The 25,520-nt window shown below is 44.2% G+C and overlaps 1 protein-coding gene across 1 annotated transcript in view; it reads left to right on the forward strand.

The window, feature by feature from the left end:
• Positions 1-25,520, forward strand: part of pcdh15b (protocadherin-related 15b) — a gene marked incomplete at both ends in the record, with an annotated part of 193,723 nt that overhangs the window by 30,952 nt on the left and 137,251 nt on the right. The window contains 5 exons of the mRNA XM_080835675.1: positions 6,032-6,192; positions 9,536-9,691; positions 16,493-16,612; positions 17,090-17,200; positions 17,282-17,452. Coding sequence (XP_080691801.1) covers positions 6,032-6,192; positions 9,536-9,691; positions 16,493-16,612; positions 17,090-17,200; positions 17,282-17,452 — 719 coding nt within the window. The remainder of the gene's footprint in view (positions 1-6,031; positions 6,193-9,535; positions 9,692-16,492; positions 16,613-17,089; positions 17,201-17,281; positions 17,453-25,520) is intronic.

A 25,520-nucleotide genomic window follows, 5' to 3' on the forward strand; every position in this document is an offset into this window, starting at 1 on the left:
AAAGCAGCTTATGTGGAAGCACCCTGGTTGTTAGGAGAGGAACACAGACGCTACAGCTACAGCTACAGCTACAGCTACAGCTACAGCTACAGCTACAGCTACAGCTACAGCTTCAGCCCCATCCACTCATATAGCCTCTGGTGTTGAATATGGCATTGGTGTGGAGATGGGCCCAGAAATGGTAAACCACAAGCCGACTTCGAATCCTTGGTGAGCAAAGCAGAGCAGAGAAGAGTTCACACGTTAGCCACATGGGAGCCGCTTCACTTCACTTTATTTGCAGTGGCAGGTGGCCACACCAGGCAAGGCAATCTGTGGCCACAGGGGTGGCACAGTATAGCCCCAGTAATGCAATGACGCTGCTGTTGGGAGGTGGTGGTGGTGGTGGGGGGGGGGGGGTTGTTGGGGGCCATGTGGCAGGTTGTTGGAACCCCCTACCCTGACTAATCTCAGGTGGATTGACCCTGGGCTTGGCGTGGGTGGGCAGGTAGAGCCTGTGGTAATGACTCACAGGAATGGCAAACAAAACATACAGAGACGCCGGTGGAACCAAACAGTAATGACTGTAATAGTCCCTTTTCCACCGCTTGGTAGAAGTGGGGACGGTGGATGAGCAGCAGTGGGTATTGCTCACTCTTTGTCCCCTTCTGTGCCTCCCCATCTTGGCCTTGACTTGACCTTGTCCACAGGTGGACCAGTGGTGGTGGCAGACATTCAGACAGCACTGACTCTATGCGGAGCCATTTGGAGGAACTGAACAGTCATGTTGTAGTGCCCTCTCTCTAACTGCTGGCTGTGGGTGGCTATGGCAGGGTTGCCCACCACATGCCCTTTTTCCTCTGCCTCTCCATGGCGGTCTTGGCCTGGTGTTGACCTTGCCACAGGTGGTCCGACAGTGCCCGGTATGTGCCAGCTGCCCGGGGACCTCCGGGGCTCCCCTCGGTGTGGACACAGACCAGGCACCCAGCTGCCAGAGGGGCAAGAGGAAGGGGGAAGGAGGAGGGGAGGGGAGGAGAGGTGCTCACTCGCTCACAGCCAGCCAGCCAGCCAGCCGACACTGCCATAGACAGGAGGGGAAAAAATAAATAAGGGAACAAATGAGCGAGATCTGGTGTGTGTGTGTGTGTGTGTGTGTGTGTGTTTGTGTGTGTGTGAGTGTGTGTGAGTGTTCCTCTGCTGTGGCTGTGGCTGTTCAGCCAAAAACATGCCCATCAAGCTAGCAGCATGACACCAGAGAATCCATCTGGCCATATGTGAGCCACACACACACACACACGTGTCAGAGAAGATGGAGGGAGTGTGTGTAGGAGAGAGAGGTGGAGCAGAAACCTCGAGAAAAACAGCAACTGAACTCAAGCTGTGAAAAAGAACAGCAATAGTGACACTTTTACCCTATAGTGACAGCAGAAAACAGTAGCTGCATTTGTTGTGTATTATTAGCACTTATACCCTGGAGACGGGAAATACTATTTTGTGATTCGCTGGCAGGCATCCTAATATCTCAGTATAACGCTGTATAACAGTTTAATGACCATTCAATATCAATGCTTTTTAAACTTGGAATGGTAACCATAACAACCATAGTAAATATCCGTTCACTGATATCCTGCAACTTTGTGATAAACTTTAATTTGATTTAAGACACAACAAAACCTTTGAAGAATGATATACAGTGACCTTTGGGGATAAATAAGGAGACACAAAACTTTAACAGAGGATGAGGTTTAAACAATGAAAAACAGCACACATTTCCAGACTTCTTTAAAAGAAAAGGGGAAAGATGTGGATATCAGCACATGTATATGTGCAGACAACGTGCTTATTTTAAGGCAGTCCAAATAAAATAGAAGAAAAAAGCGAATTATGTCAGTATCCATCACCCCCGCATCCCTGATCAAGACCTTCAGATGTCGTGCAGATCACCAGCGCTCTCTCTGCACACAGCTAGAGGCCTCTTCTATAAGGTCTGGTTTGATATCCAGCTCTCCATGTCACGGCAGGGCACAGAGGTGGGGTAACGGGCAGCCCTGTCCACATTCATTCCTTTGGTTGATGAAACTGGAAAGTATGTTGCTGTTTCAACTTGGACACAAAAACTCAGAAAGATCTGTACGATCATCCAGTAGAGCTCCTGTATGGGGTTTATGTATGCCACCCCAGCTGAGCTGTAAAAATGGTCTCTCCAAGTGCCCAGGGGATGCTAAGTCCTTCTATCTCTATCTGTGTTCCACAGACCGCACTGGACACAAGCGTGTGTGTGTGAGACACAGAAGAGCCCATGGGAGTTCATTATCTAGGCAAAAGAAAAAGAAATAGAAATGGGCTAAATAATAGATGCTGGTTAATAATATCAGCCTTATATGCAGCTTAACTTTTCAATTCATCTTTCGCTTAAGATGGACCATGCTACACAAACCACTCCCTACGAAGCCCAGCAGCACAGTCTACTCAAGACTGACCTGGAAAGTCACAGGATTATGGCTGTTATTGGGTATCGCTGTGAAAGTATCCTCCAAAGTAATTGGGCTCTCAGCCTTCAAGAGAGGAGAGTCTGGAGCAGCATCCTCACATCAAATGCCTCGGTTACCTCGTTTGCCCATCAACATGGCGGTTCCTGTGGAAGTGAATGGACCTTCAACTAAAATTCCCCCAAAATATGACCTTCCAATTTCACCAACAGAAATGTTGAGTTTAACTTCTAGTAGCATACTGAATATAATGTTAAGGAACATTGTTAACTTAATAACGTGTTGGTTTCACTCATTTGTGTGTGTGCGTGGACTAGCCTGACAGTTTTTATCCTCGTCTATGACAAAGTAGTACCACAAACAGGTTGGCTTCTTTTTAAATTACTCCTCATGTTTCATGTATACAAAAAAGCCTTATTGGGTGGCGACCGGGGTATAAGCGGGATAACAGCATTCAAGTTGTTATATGAAAATAAAGGACTGGACGGAGGACACTTTCTTTGCACTTTGCAAATTGGGCCTCTCTCTTTCCCTACTTTATTTTCTTTCTTTCTTTTTAGCTTTTTCTCTTTTTCATTCTCTCTCAACCTGTTCTCTCTTATTCTCGCTCTCTCACACTCTCTTTCTCCTTCACTCTCCATCTCTCTCTTTATCTATCCTCCCTTCCTCTCCCCCCCCCCCCCCCCCCCCCCCCATCTCTCTTGACTCCTTCTACCTCCACTGCTGCAGAAAAACCCAGTAGAGCAACCGTCGATATGCAGCAGCCTCTTAATCGACCGATGGCTGTAATCTGCTAAATTCAGGCTCTGGATGGCTAGTTTTAAACAGTCGCTTTGCCCAGTCCCATCCCCTTTCTTAGTGATTGAGGGGAGAGGGACACTGCACTACATTGTTACTCCATTCGCATGTAATTGAAGTCCTTTTAAACTCATCAAATGACTACCATCTTTTTACTGTTGTCACATACCGCTTGAGGAGAGCGCACACTTTTGCACTTCCTTTTTATTTATTTTTTCCTCTTCGCCTGGCATTTAAAATAGAAAGATTGATCGAAATAAGTGGCTTGATTCTTGACAAGCTCAGAGATCTCACTCATGGTTAGACCTTATGATGTATGAGCTCCTCGTTTTCTGGCACCGGGGAGCTCAAATGCCTGTTAACACAGTTTCCAGCCATATTTGCACTTCAAGTTCAGCTTTGGCGTGTCAAAAAAGCAAGGGAAACGTTGACAAAGTTAAGAAGGTCACCAAAAAAAAACCCTGCAACGAACACTTCCAGTGGCGTTCATTCAGGGCACGCTATGTCTGTCACAGTTGCTTACTTTTGCTGTCATTTACTCAAATGTTCTGACCGTAGTCAGTGAGGAGAGATGTCTAGCCAGCATTATTCGAAACGCTCAAGAAATATTTGTTTGTTTATTGATGTATTTGTTTGTTGGGTAAGCCTGTTGTTTTAATCTTGCATTTAGTATAGTTTCTGGAGGCGTAGGTCCACAGTCCAGGAGATGTGTTGTGTGTTTCGGAACAGCAGGCCACAGTAATAAGGACTCCAGAGCCTAGGAGAGCAGAACACTGGAATATGAATTAGAGACTTTACCTGAGGTGATAGAGTGCCTGTGCGGATAGAATATGTAGGAACAAATACAAACGTAGTCCCACATTCTCTCTCTCTCTCTTTTTCTCTCTCACACACACACACACACGCACTGGAGAATGGATACATAAGCATACACACAGAGGAGAATAACCACACACATTGCCACTAACTCTTTTCCTTTTTCAACTTTCAACATTTCAGAACAGAGCAGTATCTTAAGTGAATATCTTGCTTTGGTTTCACTTTTTGTGTTGCATTTAGCTATTTTTTAGCTAACTAAGGACATGATCCCATGCTCTCTGTTGTCTTAGCCAGAGTAAGCCTACCCTAAAGCTATTCTCACTTGTCCGCTAGAATGAAAGCCAAACCCATGTCTTCTGTCCACATGAAGAGACATGAGCTGAGGCTCAGTGTGTCGTGACAAGCATGTCTACAAGACGGTAGGTGGAGGTGTGTTTCCCTCCATCTTTGTGTGTGTTGCTGGGTATGGGTTTGGGAGTGAAGGAAACAGAGGAAGTGCAAGGACAGTTCCTTGAGGCCTTGCGACCATTAGTGTCAGACATCTCAGTCTCTTACACACCCTCTGTTTTCCTCTCTCAGTCACACAAACTCACACACACACACACACACACACACACACACACACACACACACACACACACACACACACACACACACACACACACACATATGAAAGCCCAGTCCAAAGCACAGTATTCTTTAAGCAGAGGCGTCCTTCAGATTTACACTCATTCACAGGCCTACCATAACACAACAGTATTCCTGTGTGCTTGTATTTCTCAAAGTCAGTGTATAATTATTTATTTAATTTGTATTATATTATTTAGTTTAATGATAGCACATCTACACAACTCTAAATGTAGGTTAGTTCAGGGTAATAAGGTACAAAGGTGCCTAGAAATCTTTGTAAAATGTCTCAGTGCAAGTTCTCTCTATGGATTTCAAGCTTTTCCTCAGAAAGATGCTATTCCGCTTCTTTGACTGGAAGATCAGCTTCAGATCGGCTGATTAAGAGCAGCTTACACTGACCCATTGGGCTATCAGATCTGATCAAGTGTTACCTCATTGTGTCTGGAACAAGGGCAATGAAAGATATCCTTGTCAGTGGAGTGATAATGTTTAAAAGGATAATTAATATTTCTGTATTGGGAGAAAGCCAAATAATATATTTTTTTTCAATTCAGCCATTGTTCAGCCTGAATCTGCGACACATTAGCAGAGATAATCGCATCATCTCGTTCTATGTTATTAACATATGGGTGATTGCCGAGGGATTCGTGATGGACCACTCAAAGCTAAGAATACACAGTCTCCCTTACCAAGCACCAACTCCCCACTGCTCTGACAGTGCAAACAAACCTGGGAAGACTGGGCGATAAGGGGCTTCTGACTCCCCTGCCACTGTGCTGTCTATGAGGCACTAGAGCACTGAGATTTTAGCTGGCTGTTCTGCCACCAATTCAATATTAATTCAGTAGCATTTAGCTTCACGCTTATGTGATTCGACACTGAGGTGTTTTGGAGGCTGGCATTAAAGTGGTGCTCGCTTGCTGTTGTGTATCGACATATTCCTGAAGCCAAAGGTCCGGGCAGGCGGACACTCCCATTTACTCTTGCCATTGTACATATGTATATGAATATGTATCTGTATCTGTTTTATGCAAGTTGTGTTCTCTTGGAAGTGTATACCCTCTATTCAAAGGCACACCATAACTATTGCTTGAAGACTGAGGGAGACACTTCCATGTGCCTCAAGTTGAGAAAACCTTTGTGCTCAAGTGGATCCTGTCTGTCATAAAGTAAAAATTATTATGCAAGGCTTTTGTCTAATCATTCATCCTCATTTTTAAATCTATGTTTAGGTGACACACACAAGTTGTTTGTGAATCTAAGATTGTAATCTACGAAAGTTCCGGTTCAATTCCACCCCTCTCTGTGTGTTCCAGGGACATTACTAGTGGAGAACATGCAGATCAACGGGCGAGCAGAGGACCCCGACAGAACAATCTCCCTCTCGCTGCGTGACAACTACGACCACTGGGTCATCCTGGACTCCATCAAACAACGCCTGTATCTCAACAGCACTGGCAGAGTTTTGGACAGGGATGTAAGTACACTAAATAAAGTGTACTAATATATATGTGCACACACACACACACACACACACACACACACACACACACACACACACACACACACTAGTCTGTGTTGGAAGGGGTTGTTGAGAGCTGTGGTGCCTAGTGTTCCTCCTGGGCCTCCATACACTAGCAGAGTTTTATTCTAGGAGACAGGCATACTGCAGACAGGGAACCTGTGGCGGAGAGAACAAGAAAGGTTTCCCAGGATCAACAGCTGAGAGAGGATATGCCCAGTAGCAGTACTATTGATAAAACTATATGTAATGTGGTTGAACTCTACTCAAGATACATCAAGTGCTTGCCCCGCAAACAGGGAACGTCCCCAGGACGTTAACAGGACATTCGCAAGGTCCCCAATCGTCCCCAATTGGTCCCCGCCACAACGTTCGCTAGAGGACGTTACCAGAACGTTTTTGACGTTCGTAGCAAGTCTACGTTTGGTCCTTCTGTGACGTTCGCATGAGTCTTAAATCGGACTTTTAGGGAACCTTATAAATTGGTCTGTCAGCACACCTCCCCAGGACGTCATTTAAAAACGTCCCCATAACCTTTACCTGCAGGTCCTCTGCGTAACGTTCGCATGAGCCTTAAAACGGACTATTAAGGAACGTTATAATTTGGTCACTCAGCACACGTCCCCAGGACGTCATTTAAAAACGTCCCCATTACCTTTACCTGCAGGTCCTCTGCGTGACGTTCGCATGAGCCTTAAAACGGACTATTAAGGAACGTTATAATTTGGTCACTTAGCACACGTCCCCAGGACGTCATTTAAAAACGTCCCGTAACCTTTACCTGCAGGTCCTCTGCGTGACGTTCGCATGAGCCTTAAAACGGACTATTAAGGAACGTTATAATTTGGTCACTTAGCACACGTCCCCAGGACGTCATTTAAAAACGTCCCGTAACCTTTACCTGCAGGTCCTCTGCGTGACGTTCGCATGAGCCTTAAAACGGACTATTAAGGAACGTTATAATTTGGTCACTCAGCACACATCCCCAGGACGTCATTTAAAAACGTCCCGTAACCTTTACCTGCAGGTCCTCTGCGTGACGTTCGCATGAGCCTTAAAACGGACTTTTAGGGACCGTTCTTATTTGGTCCTCTGATGGTCCTCTCTGAACCAGAAGTTCCGCTAGAGAAAAATGATTTTCATTTGCCCGACATTTGAATGATAAGCCGGCCAAATATCTAGCCTATTTCTGCTTCTAAATTAGCCCATTGAAGAAAACTGACGGCCTGCATAGCTTAAATAATAACATAATCAGGTAGTTTAGAATGCAACATGTTTATTTTCCTAAGTTTACAATGGGAAACAAAAACATTTATGTCTGATGCGCGTCAATAAGTGGCCTTTAAGCGCAACCTGCTGTGGCGTTAAAATGAGCGCCGCAACATGGTCATTGCTCTGTTCAATGAGAGCAGAGATTCTTAAATTATTCGACCCTCTTGTGAATCCTTTGCACATTTTACTGTGACTATCAATTACCTCGCACCTGAGCCAAGAGAACTTGTCACTCCATAACGACATAAATGCCCGACATTTCAGCTTTTTCTTTGGTGATGCTGTTCGAACATCTAGGGCTTCAGGTATTCAGTGTTTGGAAAGTTCACTTTCTACATGAACTTGCTCAGTTCATTGTTGATAATTCATAATTTTGAACTACGTTCACAGCTCCAATTTTCAATATGAGGCGAGTGCTATCATTTTTCAAAATCTCTGTCTGCAATACCGCTCTCGGCTCTTCCGCGCGCTCACGCACGGTAATAAAAGGAAACGCGCAACACTGCAGGTATTACAGGTTCATCCTCGTCAGAAGGTTTACCCTCATCAGATGTTTTTGGCCTCTGAAAAAAAGCTTTTAAGGCTAGTCTGCTTGGCCATGTTGGATCCTTCTCACTCAGTTCGCTCCTCGTTTGAAACCGAGGGTTTGCGCTTTAAAATGCAGCATATGCGTGTTGTTAAAAAACTTTCTAACGGCAGATTAGCCTGTTCCTTTTAAACATAATAAGGGCAGTGCACGTTTGCTTTATAGGCCTTACGTAATATTAGGATTGTTGTCAAAATTGTGTTTGCGAGACGGGATTTTTAAAGAAATTCCAATCAGACAATTTGACCGGTGAGCTCTTCGTTCTGTTGCACCATCTTTGAAGGCCTGTGGAAAGCTCAATATGTTAAAGCTAGACACTTGGTCACCTTCCTATGTATGCATTGTATTGGAATCATGCAGACATTACATTTATAGCACAGATCAGTACAGAGGCATTCATATTTATTTTATTTCATCATTCTTAGTTTGGCTAGTTATTCTGCCTCCCTGCCCGCACGTCCGTGATGTGCCATGGATGTTAATTAAAAAAGGAATCATTACGGAAAACCCTCAATGCGTAGTGACTGAGATTGCTACAATATGCTTTTCCTCAAACCCTCGGAAAAAAAGACTAAGTTTGTTGGCTGTCTCACACTGTGATAAACCTGTTAAAGTGGCACTATAGTAATCAGACAGTGTTAGGACAGTAGGTAGCGATCTCGTTTAGTAATAGGAAGGTTTACGGTTCAATTCCCATGCCCGCAATCAAGTTTGTAATCGTGTGTGTCTGTGTCTATGCATATCAAATGAAATGTGTAATATAAATGAACTTGAACTTGTGTGTGTGTGCGCACTGTAAGCAAAATGACGGCTCCGCGATCTATTATTATTTTATTTTCTTCATTTAGCTCAGCAAAAACGGTCGTGCCTGCTACGTCCGCGGTGCATCCTTGAATAACGTACCCAGGACGTCTAAAATAGGTTTTGTAGATGTCACCACAATGCCCTCAGGACGTTCTTGCAACTTCCTGCAGAACGTCCCCAGGACCTATAGAAACACGTTCCCCAGACGTAACCACAATGCCCTCGGGAGGTGCTTGCAACGTCCTGCATAACGTCCCCAGGACCTATAGAAAACGTTTCCCAGTTGTCACCGCAACGTCCTCGGGACGGTCTTGGAACGTCGTGCAAAACGTCCTAAAGTTGTCACGGGAACCATACACATTTACGTTTTTAGAACGTTCAGAGAGACCATTACGGGACGTCTAGGGGACGTCATTTTGCTTACAGGGTGTTACCTAGTGCATTAATTTTTCTTTCTTTTATTTTCTCTTTATTGATCAGTTGTGTGTGGGGCACTTTCTTGCTCAACCTTTAACATTACTTACGCTTTTCTTATAGACTGAATATATATCGAATACACCATAAATATGTTACGTATTCTATACTTATTATGGGTACGTAAACTCCTTTGTCATATGTCTCTTATCCCTCCCCCAGCCTCCCTCCTACATTCAGTCAATCGTGGTGCAGGTTCAGTGTACCAATGAGCTGGTTGGCACGGTGATCCACCATGAGGTCAGGATCGTGGTGAGGGATCGCAATGACAACATCCCTCGATTCCAGCAGCCACGCTACTATGTAGCCATCAATGAGGTGAGTACCTAGAACAAACGTTCCATCACGACTGGTCAGAGAACACTAATTTCACAGCTCTAGATTGGGCTCATGAAAATGTATTCATCCACGAAGAACCCTAGTTAATCTCATGGATGTATTCCTGCGTTTTATCTACCCGTCCTGCCGTTGCATTAACTCATTTGGACCCCCCTGTGTGAACTAGTGTTGCGGTATCGAAGCTCTTGAAATTCACAACGTTTGTATAGACTTTTCTTTTGACAGTTTGTACGTGTGTGCGCCTTTGTCTTCTAATCCACCTCCCAGCTCCCTTCAGGACTCGTAGATGATACTGCCACTCAGCTGGCCTGGTGCCAGTCAATTAGTGCTGCGTTGGGGAAAAAAATAAAGTAAAAATTAATTCACGTCCTGGATCATAGGTGGCAGTTAATGACTGGGAATGTAATCAAGGTTTTTTATGCAGATTCCATTTTTTTTTCTCCCCCAGAAGGGCCGTCCAATCGGGGTAATGGAGGGGCTGCTCTTCTGCATGGTTGAGATTGGTGTCACTGGTGAGGCCGAAATTATGCCGCGTGTGACCACTGTATAATTAGCGGCATCACGGTTCACCAGAGATACATCAATCAGCACAAAAAATGCTCACACACACACAAGTACACAAACACACAACTGCTCACATGCATACACATACACATACACATGTACAAACACACAACTACTCACACACACAGCCACACACACTCACAGCCACACACACACACACACACACACACACACACACACACACACACACATACACATACAAGGTGCATGGCGTGAACACACACAGGCACAGACACACACACACACACCATGTCCATGGAGTGAACACACAAACACTTACACACACACACACAGCCATGCAACATCATCCTCCTAATCACACACATATTCATCTGTGTTAGAAGGGGATATTGAGAGCTGTGGTGCCTAGTGTTCCTCCTGGGCCTCCATACACTAGCAGAGTTTTATTCTAGGAGACAGGTATGTTAGATAGAAGGTGCAGTTACGTTAATACTGCAGACAGGGCACCTGTGGCGGAGAGACCAAGAAAGGTTTCCCAGGATCAACAGCTGAGAGAGGATATGCCCAGAGGCAGTACTTTTGATCAAAAGTAGATTTAGGGCCTGATTTACTAACAGGATTGCGCCCATTTTCTGGCGTAAAATAGCGGTCGTAACGAAAAACGGTATTTACTAAGCTGGCGCAGCGCATATTAACGCTTTGAGGGTGTGTACCTGCAAACAGGTGGGATGGTTCGGAAACGTGGGTGGTAACGTAGGCGTGTAGCGCTATTTAATGGGAGGAGTGCGCCTAATGATGAACTGCGTGGTATTTACTAAACTGCCCGGCGAGCGCACATCTCTGATTTGCAGGCTAATTCTCCGCCTCATAAAAGCACGTCTTAACCGAGCGCATTTCCACTGAGTCTGAAAACGTTGATATGGCAGCAGCAAGGCAAAGACATAGACAGAGACAGCGAACAGAAATATTTGTTTCAACTCGTATAATTCATATATTCATATATATGAAATTAAACTTTCCGAACGTAATTGGAGAAATTGATCGCACCCACATGCAAACAGTCCCACCTTCAATCCGCGAACACGTTTACCGAAACAGAAAGCACACATATTCAATGAATGTCCAGGTCATATGTGATGCCAACATGACCATTACTTACGTGGAAGTGGTCTGTCCATGACAGTTTTATCTTTCGGAATAGTGCCATTTATCCATGATTGAGCAACGGTGATTTTGGAGAGGCCTGTCTACTTGGTAAATGTATTTGTTTCAGTGGGGATATATTGTAGTGAACCCATGTCCCTTGTAGAACGTATTAATCTCGCCATGTACACATATATATTGTTATAATAGACAGTTTATGCATTAATGCCACCAATAGCATATTATTTATAATCGTGTTCTTTTAAACATCTCGCTGTAGATGATGGCGGGCAAAACAACAATATAACACATTGAATCAGGTTCAGTGATTGAGCAAACGTGAACCAATATATCTCTCGCTATCTATTCGCTATCTATTCGCTGAACCTTAGTTTTTTCTTCCTCGAATCTCCATGGTGGCAGTAATTTGCTGGCAAGTTCTCCAGTCTTTTAACGGTGCGCTAAATAATGATTGCCCAGCGCGTATCTGGCTTGATAAATATCACGGAAAATGCGGGGAATCACCGTGCGTTAATGTGCGCCTGGCAAAGATGCGTTCGCAAATCAATCTTAGTAAATCAGGCTCTTTAAAGGGCGGAGTAAGCACAGTTAGCCCAGCGCAGATCTGGCTTGATAAATACCAAGTAAAATGCGCAAAAACACCGTGCGTTAATTTGCGAACGCAGATTAAGAAGCGCTCGCATATTAGTAAATCAGGCCCTTAGTGTGGTATTCTTGATTTAACTCAGAAAAACACACCCTAAAAGCAAATTTCATCCTGGATTTTGCTAGTATTTTAGAAACAGATATTGAGAAACTGTCTATCAAACATTTCTAAACACTGTTAGAGGTACTATGTTTCTACAGTTGTTTGCAGTACAGGAATAACTGTCCTATTTCGAGCTTGGCAATATATTTAGTATGATCTGAGTTTGTAGTCTCATAGGGTGAAGCATGACTTTCTGCACTAACGCGGTGAGAGTTGAAAATGTGGACACTTTTTTTCAAAGACCCACACCAAACATTTCCATTTACTGCTGGAGAGATAAGAGAGGAAAACAGCTTGGAGAGGAGTACTGGTGAACAATAAACAAGCAGGGTGAGGATGATTGGGAGTGAGAGCAACAGGAATGGGAGATACTGAAGAAATGAGAGGAGTACTAAAGAACATCTCTCAACACTTTTTTCAAAGACCCACTCCAAATATTTATATTTGCTGCCTTAAGTAGTTAGAGGTTTAGAAATGCCATTCATGCTGTACTTCTGCATTTTAACATGGCTCTTTCCAGAAGCATCAAAGAGTGATCATGCTAGTATTTGAGGGACAGACAGACAGAAGGCAACATTTTAATATTTTCAAACACCATTACAGCTTCTTTTACCACAGTCGGACTCTTTTCCTCAAAGACTCACCCCACACAGCCAGATTTCCTGCCTTCTGGAGGCATTTGTGTTTGGTTCGACATTTCAAACGTCATTCATTCCCTATGCAATGCATTTCAACATGGTTGCCTAAAGATAATTGCTGAAACGTCTGTCTATGTGAAACACATTTCGTACATTTCCTTTACATTTCATGTAAACCTCTTTGTGGTCACTGGTCACAATGCTTTATTGTGACGTGTCAGCAGAAGTGGCCGTAGAGGAGTGCGTTGCTGAGAGGCTCTCTCTCAGTCTAGCGGCCCGCTGGGTAGACGCCTGGGGGGTGAGGAGGAGGGGTTATGTGGCTGTGTTCTCTAATTGAAATGGCCTCCCCAGGGAGGGTCTGGAGGCCTTCAGTCATTGGTGCGCCCGCTTGCAGAGAGATTGACAGGAGCTTTCCCTCTCTCTTGATCCTCTCTTTTATTCTCTCTAGTTTTATTTCTCCCGTCTTTCTTTCCTCTCTTCTCCATCCAACAGTTTAATTCCTCTGCTCTTCCTTTCTCCTCTCACTTTCCTACCCTCTGTTTCATATCTCTCTCTGTCCTTCTCTCTCTCTCTCGCTTCATCTCTCTCTTTCTCCTTCAGTACCCCACTCTCTCTGCAATCTCTCACACATGCACACATCTTCTCACACCCAGCCCCCCTCACGCTGATTTCTGTGAACAGTTTGAAACGCTCGAAACGAGTCGGCATCGATCAAGTGTTCAGCCCCATAGTCACACTTGCTCATCCACCAGCAACAGCGCTGCTGTCCAAGGCACTTTAGGCCTCCACACGATAGCCAAGGCTGTGTTGGAGAGGAGAGGAGATAAGATGGACAGGGAGCAATGTCTCTTTAGGAGAAGGAGTAGAAGAGAGGGAGTAGGAAAGGAGATAAGAGAGGAGTATTGGAAAACTGTGGGAGGTCTCTTAAGGTGTAGGGAAGGAGAGAGAAGGTGGTAGAGAGAGATAGATAGACAGATAGGAAGGTAGGTAAAAAGATAGAAAGATAGATAGATAAATAGATAGATAGATATATGATTTTTTGATCCAAAGGGAAATAAAGGCATCCAGAAGCTTGTACAACACATACTAAACATTAATACAAACAAGAAAAACAAATCCACAAGAGTGAGCGATGGTCTAGCCACCAGAACCAATACAGAGAGCTGAGTAGAGTATGTGCCAACAATAGAGTATGTGCCAAAGGTAGGGTATGGGCCAGTGGAGGGAGTGCAAGTGCAAGGTTAATAGCAGTGCAAGAATAATAGTTACTGAGAGGTAAATAGATAAACAAATACAACACTTTGTGTAAGGGCCGACAGCCGATAGCCAGAACCCTACAGTCCAGCAGCCTGATGACAGGCAGATGAGCATGGTTAGCAACGGAGAGGGGGAGCGATAAGAGAGGAAGACAGCATGGAGAGTAGTACTGGAACAATGAACGAAGGAGGGCGAGAATGATTGGGAATGAGAACAAACGGAAGAGGAGATACCGAAGAAATAAGAGGAGTTCTAAAGAGGAGTTAGCAAGGAAGGAGGTCTCTGTAGGAATAGGCATATGTGTGTGGTGGGATCCCAGCTTACTGCTGTCTCTTTCCAATTAATGAGGCATTATGAAGCAATATGCAACGTTGTCAGCATCCCTTATAGCCTGTAATGGTATGGTGAAAAATAGGCGAGATACAAACACCTAGTAGGTAGGAATGAAGTTGACGCCGTAATTGGATTTTAGTCATAAATATAATCATTTGATTTAATGCGTTCAGGACAAAGGGAGAGTGCAAATCTTCTGCAGGGCCTCCTTCTTCCAGTGCCATCCAGAGTGTGAGCGGAGCTGGATTAGGATGGCGCTCACGCATTCCCGTTGTGGCCACGACGAGTGCGGAATGTTCATCAAGGCAACACGCAGGGAGTCGCTACAGGCTGTCCGATGGGAACGCCGGAAGATCATCGATGCCCCCGGTCGAGGCGTGGGTGGGAGGGAGTACGGGATGGGGGGAGGGAGCGGGAGAGGGGGCAGGGTTGCTGAGGAAGAACGAGCAAGCAGGGATCAGAGACAGCTGCGATTCATCATTTTACACCGACTCGCGCGTTGTTAGCCCCTCAATAATGCATGGTCCCCAGTGTTCGTCCCACGCCTCCCTCGTTCAGCTCTGACTGATTTGCACAATATGCTCCGAGGGTGCCGGTGCCAGTGTGCCCGTGTGCCCGTGTGCTTCTGATGAGGCTACATGTGTTTATTGGCGCTTCACTTTTGCACAAATCCATGTCGCTATCAACTGGTACACCAGGTGGTGTCGATGCAACTTACTTAAGGGGTGCAATGGAAACAGCTTGCCTATGTTTAATATTGTTTGTCTTACACTGACTGTCAGGGCAAAGCAGTGCAGAGTGTCCCCACTGGGATTAATAGACATGTTAAATAATGGTTGTTGTGTGGAGGCGACAGCCTCACTAGAGCTGAGGTTTAGCACAGATGGTAGAAGAATGGAGGCAGTCTTTATAGAATCGGAGTTGAAACTTCAGTTACTGACATGAGCGTTAACAGATAAACCCTGCTTCGCACTTTTTTGTTCTAGTATTCGTTAAGTTGTCTGTGCTTTCAGATTCTTGATTTTCCAGAATGTAGGCTCCTGTTCTTCCCCGAAACCTGTCGCTTTGCCATTTCAACCATTCGTCACCCTTTTCTCACTGTACACCACACACAGTTTATGGGTTTATATTTTGTATTTGTCTCTGGCTGTCCCTTTGTTCTCTGTGCTTTAGCATTTTGACTGGCCAAGGCCCTTGCATTTATTCAAGTTCAGACACCTGCTACCCCACTGTCATCTGGCCATCCTCACTGCTCATTTGGCTGCTCCAGCCCCTTTCTCACATCACAGAGCAGGAGCAGAGAGTATGAGCAGAGAGTGCCGCTCGGCAGGGGCTCCGGCTGTGACAGGTGGAAGAGAGCATGTCCGCCGCCGTTGTTTCACGGCAAGGATTCTTTTATGTTCCGTGGTAAAAGCGTTTGAAGACACCATGGAGGCTGTTGCACCTCAAGCTTTTTGAAACTGGAGAGCAATTTATAGACATTTGCCCAGCGATTTTGTTTGAAGTGTGCCAGTCTGCACAGCACGAGTGCTGTTTATGTCTCACCTGGTTTAGCCTGTAGTTTTTTTTACCAGAGTTGTACTTTGTAGTCTGCAGTCAAGTACATGAGAGATGTAGTACATTTCCACGGGAATTCACCTCGATGGTATGTAAAGTACTGATAATTTTACCAGTGTTTTTTTTCATTCTCCATAAAAGAGTTAACTATCAAGCTGATGGATGTGTTGACATTGATTCAGTCCATTTCACAAGCAAGTTATTCTGACCCAGTTTATATGTAGTTTCCTTATTTCTCTTTTTCTGTATACATACAGAATTTAAATACTTATGTATACTTAATTACTCAAATCACAAATGCATTTTGTGACAATGTGTAGTGATATCAAAGCTACCATGTACCATTTGTAAGTGTTATGTACTGTATGTACTGCCTGAAGACACTTAACATGGAGTGAGGCCTTGATGGGAGTGGAGCGCACACTTACCCTTTGGAAGCCAGGGGTTCGTTTAACCATGTCAAGATGGCTTTATCTTATTGTGTGTATTGACTTGCAAAGGCAGTCGTAGTCTGTTAAACCCTCCCTCGTCTTCTCTCTCTTCTTTTTTTCCCTCCAGCTGACCCCCGTTGGCACCACCATCTTCTCTGGGTTCTCTGGAAACAACGGGGCCATTGACATTGATGACGGGCCAAACGGTCAGATTGAGTACACCATTCAGTACAACCCAAATGACCCAGTAAGCTCCGTCACGCCACACACTGCACGGCATACAAATATCCGCATGTTAAAATCAGGTGGTGTAAAGTCAGCGTAGTTATCTAGTTCATCGTAGATATGCTAGCTTTTCCAGTGCAGAGATAAGGCCATCTGTGCAACGCCTCTGAAACACTGTGAGGCTGAGATATTCAGGGTTCATGCCAGGTCTGGTTACCATGACATGCCCGTTCCCATGTGAACCGTTTCCTCAGTCTGAGGCCAGTCAGGCAGTTCAGAGAGCATCGCTGTGGATATATAACTGTCCTAGTTAAACTTGTGTCCTCTGTAAACATTTGTTTGCCCGGTGGTATCCATGACGCCCTGCAAAGGTTACAGAGGCCCAACCCAGGCCAAAGAGACAGTGCGTCTGCTTGGAAACACACACAGAATTGATCATGAAGTGGGAGTATATCTTTCTCTGGTAACCTGTGCTCGTTTACGGTGTTTTCATCCATAGACGACTAACAGGACATTCGATATCCCCCTAACCTTGTCTGGATCTGTTGTGCTTCGAGAGAGACTGAATTATGAGGAAATCACTCGGTACCTTGTCATCATCCAGGCCAATGTAAGTTTTTGCTCAAATTTCTGCTGGTTACTTTTTACAGCCATTGGTGTAGTCTCAATTATCGTGCTTGTTCCCTTAAAGGACCGAGCTCCTAACCCAAGGGACAGACGGACGGCCACCACCACTCTGACGGTGGACGTGTTGGATGGAGATGACCTCGGGCCCATGTTCCTGCCCTGCAGTCTAGTGGACAACACGCACGACTGCAAACCGCTCACTTACCATGCTGGCGTCCTGGAGTATGCTGAACCTGTAAGTAGGGGCTGTTTCCTGGTAAAGCTGTCTAGGGATATTCCCACTGAGCCTGACGGTGGAGGTTTTAGTCCAGAGTGTTTTTAAGACAAAACTGTATTGATGGCTAACTAAATGGGAAGAGAAACTTGCCAATTACAAAAAGTAAAGAGGGCTAGTTTGACAGGCAGATCATTTTGAAGACCTTATTGGTTGCATCTTATGAGTTTTCTCCCCTTCACTATGCCTTTCAAAAGGACCTGATACAGCCTCCGAGACTTTTCCTCTGAGCATACACTTTATTTATAACCTCCTAAATGTGAGGACAATTTCAGAAAAACGTAGCAAAAAGGCTACTGAATTAAGACTGCTGACACTAACCTTCATGTCAAAGTAATGACTGTTGTGTGTGCTGACGAAGATTAAAGTGGTTGAGTGTTTTCAATCAGCCATTTTTGTCTTGCCAAAACCCATGCGAGAGTTTAACCATCTCCTGTCAGCAGGATTTTATGAAGACCTGGTAATCCTTTTTGAAAAACATTATTACAAGTCAGCAATTTCAGCTAATGTTCTTCAATCTTTTGCAGAACTTTAAGACTATCCTGAGGAAACCCATTTACTTATCATCTAAACACACATTTTCTTTATGCCCATCACAGCTTCCTTTTTGTCACGTCCAACTACTGTGTGCACAGAAAAAACACACATTTGTATGTGCTTCTGGAGCAAACACACATTTATGTTCCTTTTCCATCCAGCGTCTGGTCACTGTGACCCACACAGTGGCCATTCTCTCTCAGGCTGTTAAGCCAATGATAGAAAAATAGGGGTTGTCAGCTAACAGGAAACAGATTGTGTTTGATGGCAGCAAAGTGTTCTTGAGAGATTGTTGACTGCCCCCGGGACCTGCCTCTTCCAAGTGGCATCACTCCCTGTGCCGATTCTGTGATGGTGTGCATTTTTGTGCATTTCTGCTTTTTTTCTGCGCCTACTCTGTTTATGACCACTAGCCTTGATAAATAGGTGGCGTCACTTTCATTTCAACTGAGGCCAACCTGGAATTCATGCAGCATTTTACACCGCTTTCTTAAAAAACTATAAATGTTTTTGAACTTTTCGCTTGAAGCCTCCTGGGTCCTCCCCAAACCCCTTCTACAATGGGCATGCATCTTTAAAGCGATTTTACGTCATTTGCTTGGCTTTTACAGTGGGTTACGAGCAACCGCTGGATATAGTCGCTTGCACATAGAATATGGGAGATCAAAGCGTCTAGACTTGGATTCCCTCAGTGCAGTTCTGATGATTGAAGCAACTACAAAGGGAAACAGCAGGAAAGCAGCGGAGACAAGAGAGCACATTTGTATCTGTGCCCCTGAAATGTGATCGTCTACGATTGTTCCGGCTGTGAACCTGCCAAAGTTGGCTTTGGCTACCGTCCTAAACAAAGACTAAGGTCACAGTCAACTAGTCAATCTGTCTTGAACAAAGAATACATGTTAATGTTTACACATGGTTGTGTACTGTTTATTGATGAATGTCACCAGAGCAGAAGCCTTTTCTAATGCAAGAACGAACACTGACATTGAACAATCTGTTCTCTGTTTGGTGTTACAGTGTTGCAACTTTGATCTAATTAGTCATTTTTGTTTTAGTTTTAGCTTATTCTTTTGTGTTGGTCTTGCTCCAGTGGTTTGCTGAACATAAGTATATCCCTGCCTATGGTGTGGCGTTTGGTAGTTTCTGCCCAGATGTAATAGCGAGACCATGATAATCAAATCGATCTCAATCTCCTCCTCTTGGCCTCTGTATGCTGTTACTGTCAAGATCAAGATGATGTGTACAGTAGGTACAGGATCCACTCTCAGATCAAAATGAAACAAATATGACGAGGAAATAATTCAAATTTCACATTTTCAAGAATAAGCAGCGTTACAGCGTTCTCAACATAGCCATTAATCACTGTTCTGTCTCAATCAGAGCGGTAATTTATGTGTTTTTCAAGACAGGGCAGGCACACGGGTAATCCCACGTCAGTTCTCTTCTCTCTGCCTCTTATAATTCTCTCAGATGAAGATAACATGTCAGGGCTCCCTTCCTCTGCTATTGATTTTGTCGAGAGGTAAACGCCTGCTGTGGTATTACACAGTCCCACCCCCACCCGCCCCCCCTCCCTGCCCCCCCCATCAAGAGATGGAGAAATGTAAACGCCTGCTGTGGTATTACACAGTCCTACCCCAACCCTTCCCCCCCCCCCCATCATGAGATGGAGAGATGTAAACGGCCATGGCAAGACAAGCATGGAAATGGAGGAATCACAAATCGGATAATTCACAGGTAATTAGTTTTACGCTCTGAGCCGCAGCTTTTCTTTTTTTTTTCGTGAGCGGCCACCTCGATTGAATCGAAAACGTTGCTAATTCAGGAGGAAAGCACCTTGAAATCAGCAGGGCTTGGAGGTGGAGAGGAGGGCATTTTTTTCTACATTCTTGAGACATTTCCTCTGTTTTCATGCTGTACCACAAAGAAATATCCTAGACTTTGAAGGTCATTCTGTAGGTTCGGCTTAACTTGTTTTTTCCGTCTCTCTATGTTTCTTCAGTTTTGTGATGTCATAATTTCATCAGTCACAAACAACTGTGAGCCTTCACAGTATCTTTCACACACTTCAGATGTGTGAGCGTTTGAGTTGTCAGGAAGTAAAGATGGACGTGCATAAGGGTCTATAAAGTCTAGGAAAAGGAATGTAGGGTTTTGTTTAAAGCATAAAGCAGAGTTACAGAGACCAAGACACAAATCTGTCAAATGTGATGAAAAGCATATATTCCAGTTTATTAGAATAGTCAGACTTAATGCACAACAGTGTCCTAAGGCGGCCTACTGTACTGCACATTGATGGCTGATTTTGAAAGCTGTGGCCTTGATCAGGCATGGATCCGTCTGGCTATCTGGTATTTTATATAGCGTCAGCATGTAACTTCTCAGCGCTAATTGTGCAGCAGAAAGAAGTGCCACATATTCACACATTCAAGGATTTTTTTTCATCAGGGCACCAATACTTGTTCTTATGAAGCATTAGGCTGACAACAAGCTGGTACCATACTTTAAACAACTCTGTTTTCTTTTTATGCTCTCTCTGTCTCTCGCGCTCCCTTTGTTTGTTTGTCTGTGCATGTGTATCACTCTCTCTTGCCTGACCACACTCCAACTGTTTGCTATTTTGATAATATTTTTATTACCCTAATTTTTAGCATTTCAAATCTGAATTTCCTGAATCATTAATCCTCAGTGCAGATACAGCCGATAAAGATGACCTTTCAGAGACAATGGAGAGAGAGAAAGAAAGCAAGAGCGAGTGAGTGAATTAGTGAGTAAGAGAAGGAAGGAGACACATCCGACAGGCGGAGGCACGAAGAAACCAGGCGCCTTTACGTTGGCACCGGCACACTCCCGATTACCTTTTGTTATCTCAGTCCAAACACGCCCTCACGACAAACAGCCTCCGCTCGACGAACACTTGACGTGAAAGACGGCCCTGTGAGATAAAGTGTGTGTGTGTGGGTGGGTGTGTTTGTGTGCGTGTGTGTGTGTGTTTGTGTGGTTGGTTGGTGTGTGTGTGTGTGTGTGTGTGTGTGTGTGTGTGTGTGTGTGTGTGTGTGTGTGTGTTGGAGGAGAGTGATAAAGGAGAAAGAGAATCCGGAAAAGAGAGGCACTCTGTGAAGGCTTTCCAAGGCTGATAGGTGTTTCTGTTCTCTGGGAGATATTGAGCTACCGTGCGTTCACTGGAGTGGCTTTGTCGAACCCTGGTCGGTCAAGGCCAGGGTGATGGAGGAATGATTTCCTGTCAATTTATTGTTTGTTGGTCCCTGTTTTCATCATCAGTTTTTTGAAAGAGCTCATGCTCTTGAAAGAAGTAGCAAAGGTCTGAAAGCTGTTGCTGAATTCATTTTGGGGATCTGGCACCCACCCTATCTGAAGAATAGCATCACCTTTCACCAAACTTTTAAAATTACTTTAAAATGATATGGCTGTAGTTTTCATTTGACCGGTCAAGAAAACAAATGACCGAAATGGACCAGATCAGTATTTTGACACGCAGGTATTATTAATACTCATTTGATGGAAATAAGTTTTGCAATTACATGCGAATAACTACACTAACCTCTTACTAGGTGTCTTACTATACTATTATAATCTATACTCTTGAGTCCCTCAAGAAGACATATGGTGAGCCATTACTGCACTTTCTGTGGCCTATGAATATATTTAAAGACATACGAAGGGTTTACTATTTATAGCAAAAATAAGTCTTAAACAGCTGTGTTGTAATACCACACCCTAAAATGAGAGAGAGAAAGTCTTTTGCAATGGTAAGCAATGGTAAGCAATTATATTTACACAGTCTGGTGCTGAACACACCTGCTGCATCCTCTCTTAACCCTTGACCTGCTCTCCAGCCGTGCAATCACAACAAGCCTGTCGGGCAGCCAAGATAAACTGTCAGTGTAAAGCCCGCCAGGCTGGATAGATAAGGAAGTGTGTTTGCATAAGTGTACTTCTGTGTGTGTGTGTGTGTGTGTGTGTGTGTGTGTGTGTGTGTGTGTGTGTGTGTGTGTGTGTGCATGTATGCATGCACAATGAGTAATCATCAGTTAATGGTATGCTGCAACCTGTGTAGGATGTATCCAGACCCTGCAGGGTGGTATCATGTAAAAAGCTGAATTTCACTTGTGATCTCGACGGCCCATATCACTCCTCTTTTCACTGCCTTCTTTTATTCCCTCTGCTGCTGGCATTTTAAGCATGCAGCCTCTTCCTAGCAGTTTGCCACTTTGCCCCCTGCCGCTTGGCTGCCTCTCCGAGCACTCACATTTTGGAGGAACTGCCAGCCAGAAAACATGCTCACATCCTGACCCACTTACACACTCACACTAGCCTCCTACTCCTCCCTCCCTTCCTCCCTCCCACCCTCCTTCCCCCCTTCCCTCCCTTCGCTCTTGCCTCTCTCTCTACCATCTCTCTCTTCCTCTGTCTTTATCTCTCTCCATCTCTCTTCTCTCTATATCACTCCATCCCTTCCATCTTCCTTCTCTTCTTTCCTTCCCCCTCTTTCCTCTCTTTCTTTGGACTATTTTCCTCTCTCTCTCTTTCTCTGTATTTATCTAAACCCCTTCCTCTCTTTCCCCTCTCTCTCCTTCCCTCGACCCCTCTCCTCTCTCCGCATACAACTCCCAGCACAGCGGGAATCTCTGTAAACCCGGCTTTACTCATAGATAGTACGTCTGCAGTTTGACAAGCTGCATTTGAACAGACAGCGCTGCTTCCTGCCATCAGGTATCAGGGCTTGGACTTTTGAAAGATCACTCCCGACATGGCAAACGGTCCCAAAACGCCACGGCCAAAAGCAATATTGGAAAGTTGACAGTTGTTTTAGTATGCCTTTGGACTTTATGACGCAAACTAATACCAAAGTCATGGTTTCTGGTGTCTGCTTTGACCAAAATGTTAGCCAACTTTGAATGTAACATAACCTAAAACTGGTACTACAATATTGGTACTAAATACATATGTAGATCTGTATTCTCATTCTGGTGATGCTGTATTTAATTGTACTAGATCTGTATTCTCATTCTGGTGATGCTGTATTTAATTGTACTAGATCTGTATTCTCATTCTGGTGATGCTGTATTTAATTGTACTAGATCTGTATTCTCATTCTGGTGATGCGGTATGTAATTGTAGTACAACTGTCCTCTCAGTCTAGCATCTGCAGTATGAGGTGTAGTGATACTTTGATATTATGACTGGTAAAAAGATGTGGTAGATGGCCACACTGTTAGAAGACATTTTCAATGAATAACATGCCTCCATAAAATGGTCATTAGGTAATAAGGCTTGCTCTGTGTTTGTGTATTTGTGAGTTTATGTGTCTGTCTGTCTGTCTGCTTGTATTTATGGGTCACTTGGATAGAGCTGGTGAGGCTTTTTGTATGTCTTATTGAGCTGATGTGGAGAGAAGGGGGGGGGGGGGGGGGGGCACAGTGATTACCCACCCCTCAGTCTGTTACCTTCCTCTGACACCATTTCATTAATTAGGGCAATAAAAGATCCACAGTGGCTGTCTTTCTCTCTCTCTCTCTCTTGCTCTCCTCTCTCTCTCTCTCTCTCTCTCTCTCTCTCTCTCTCTCTCTCTCTGTCTCTCTCTCTCTTTCCCACATCTAACTGATGGCTACATTTAGCACCGCTCCCAAAGCCAATGCCATCAACATCACAAAACATGCGCTGAAACGGAGACTCTAAGGCAACATTAGATCAAACCTATGGGAAATTTGTTAAATTAAGCATTCAGCAGAAAGCACCACCAGCGGTATCATCTCCTTCAAGCCATTTTCACGTTCACAGATGTGCACGAGCGCCCTCACCCCTCACGCTCCCCAAACATCCAAACGACCCCTAATCTCCCGTTTTTGCGCTAACATATGACCATGCACACCCATTGTGCCTCCTCTGCATTATTCGACATTAGACGGCATTAGTGTACTCTCTGGTGAGTGCGCTGCCATAGTAACCCCGTAGATAATGGCTGATTGAAAGGGTGTCATGGCTAATCTCTTCAGTGCGGGGCCCACCGCGGCCCCTTTGATTTACAGCAGTCCCTGGCATTGTAATTGCAGGGGATGGGGATTACTCGGCAGCGCCAGGGAGATAAATCTCTGCCAGAGGCCGACACTTAGCTGCTCTCAGCGGCTGCTTCCCGAGCCAGAAGAGATGCAAGGGGGAGAGAGGTGCCAGAGTGTGGGCTAAACAAACTGTTAGCCTTGTTTAGCCTCAGCTAGTCAGTGCTGACTTCTCCTTTGGCTTAACTTAGAGTTAGCTTTGGTCAGGATGAGCTAGTCAGTGCTGACTTCTCCTGTGGCTGAACTAAGCATTAGCCTTGGTCAGGATGAGCTAGTCAGTGCTGACTTCTCCTGTGGCTTAACTAAGCATTAGCCTTGGTCAGGATGAGCTAGTCAGTGCTGTCTTCTCCTGTAGCTTAACTAAGCATTAGCCTTGTTCAGGATGAGCTAGTAAATGCTGACTTCAATGGCAGAGTTAACTGTTAGAATTGTTTATTGTGTTAGTCAGCATTGACTTCCTCTGTAGCTTAACGATAAGCCCCGTGGAGCCTAACATCTATGCTGGCTTCTTGGCTGAATTCACTTTTAGCCCTGTGTAACCTCATCCAGTCAGCTCTCCTTTCTTCTGTGGCGAAACTATTTGCTTTGTTATCATTTGTTACTTCATCTTTAGCTAACTAACTGTTAGCCTTTTCTGGCAAGTGATTTGTCTACTCATTGACAGATTTTAATGTGTTTGTAGGAAGGATATTTATGCAGGCTGAATATTCTTTTTAATTTAGTTGGTACAAGTGGTTTAGTACTGACTTAATGCCCTTGCTAGGTTATTTATGACACAATTATGTGCACCTTTACTGGTCTACGTATATTAAATGTAAGCCTTTTCAATAAATCATAGTAAAAGTCTTTTCTTGTAGATGATTGTTTTTTGCATGAGTGATAGAATCGTTTTCACTCATCATCGACTCATTATTTAGCACTTTCCTCATTAACATTTCTATAATTATGATTTAGTTTTTGTTTGTATTTGTTTTCTTTATCTTGTGCTATCAACACTATAGCTCAGTTCTAGTAGCCTTGCCTAGTGTGATTCTGATCAATTGCACACCTACGCCTCATTTATCATTCAATCATACCAATTTGCATGAACAGAGAAATATTATTTTTGTTATTGTAGCTCACAGAAAGCTGTTGAAAATGTAAAAAGTTTAGTAATTATTGTGTTTTCTTATCTATACCCAATGCAAACTCTTTGAACCTCTAATCAATGTTGACACCTGGATACAATCAGATTCTTGTGTATTTGTTATTCAGTAATAGAAATGTGTTTGGAACTGCAACAATTGCTTAATTATGCAGTGACAAGATAGGGTTTCAGTGAATTCTCTATAGACTACTTTAAAACTGTAAACGAATACTTACAAAAACTCAGATTTAATTGTCCTTTTAAACTCTATGCTCAGGTGTTCATTTAT

This window comes from Sprattus sprattus, assembly GCF_963457725.1.
Source record: "Sprattus sprattus genome assembly, chromosome: 3".
NCBI lineage: Eukaryota > Metazoa > Chordata > Actinopteri > Clupeiformes > Clupeidae > Sprattus > Sprattus sprattus.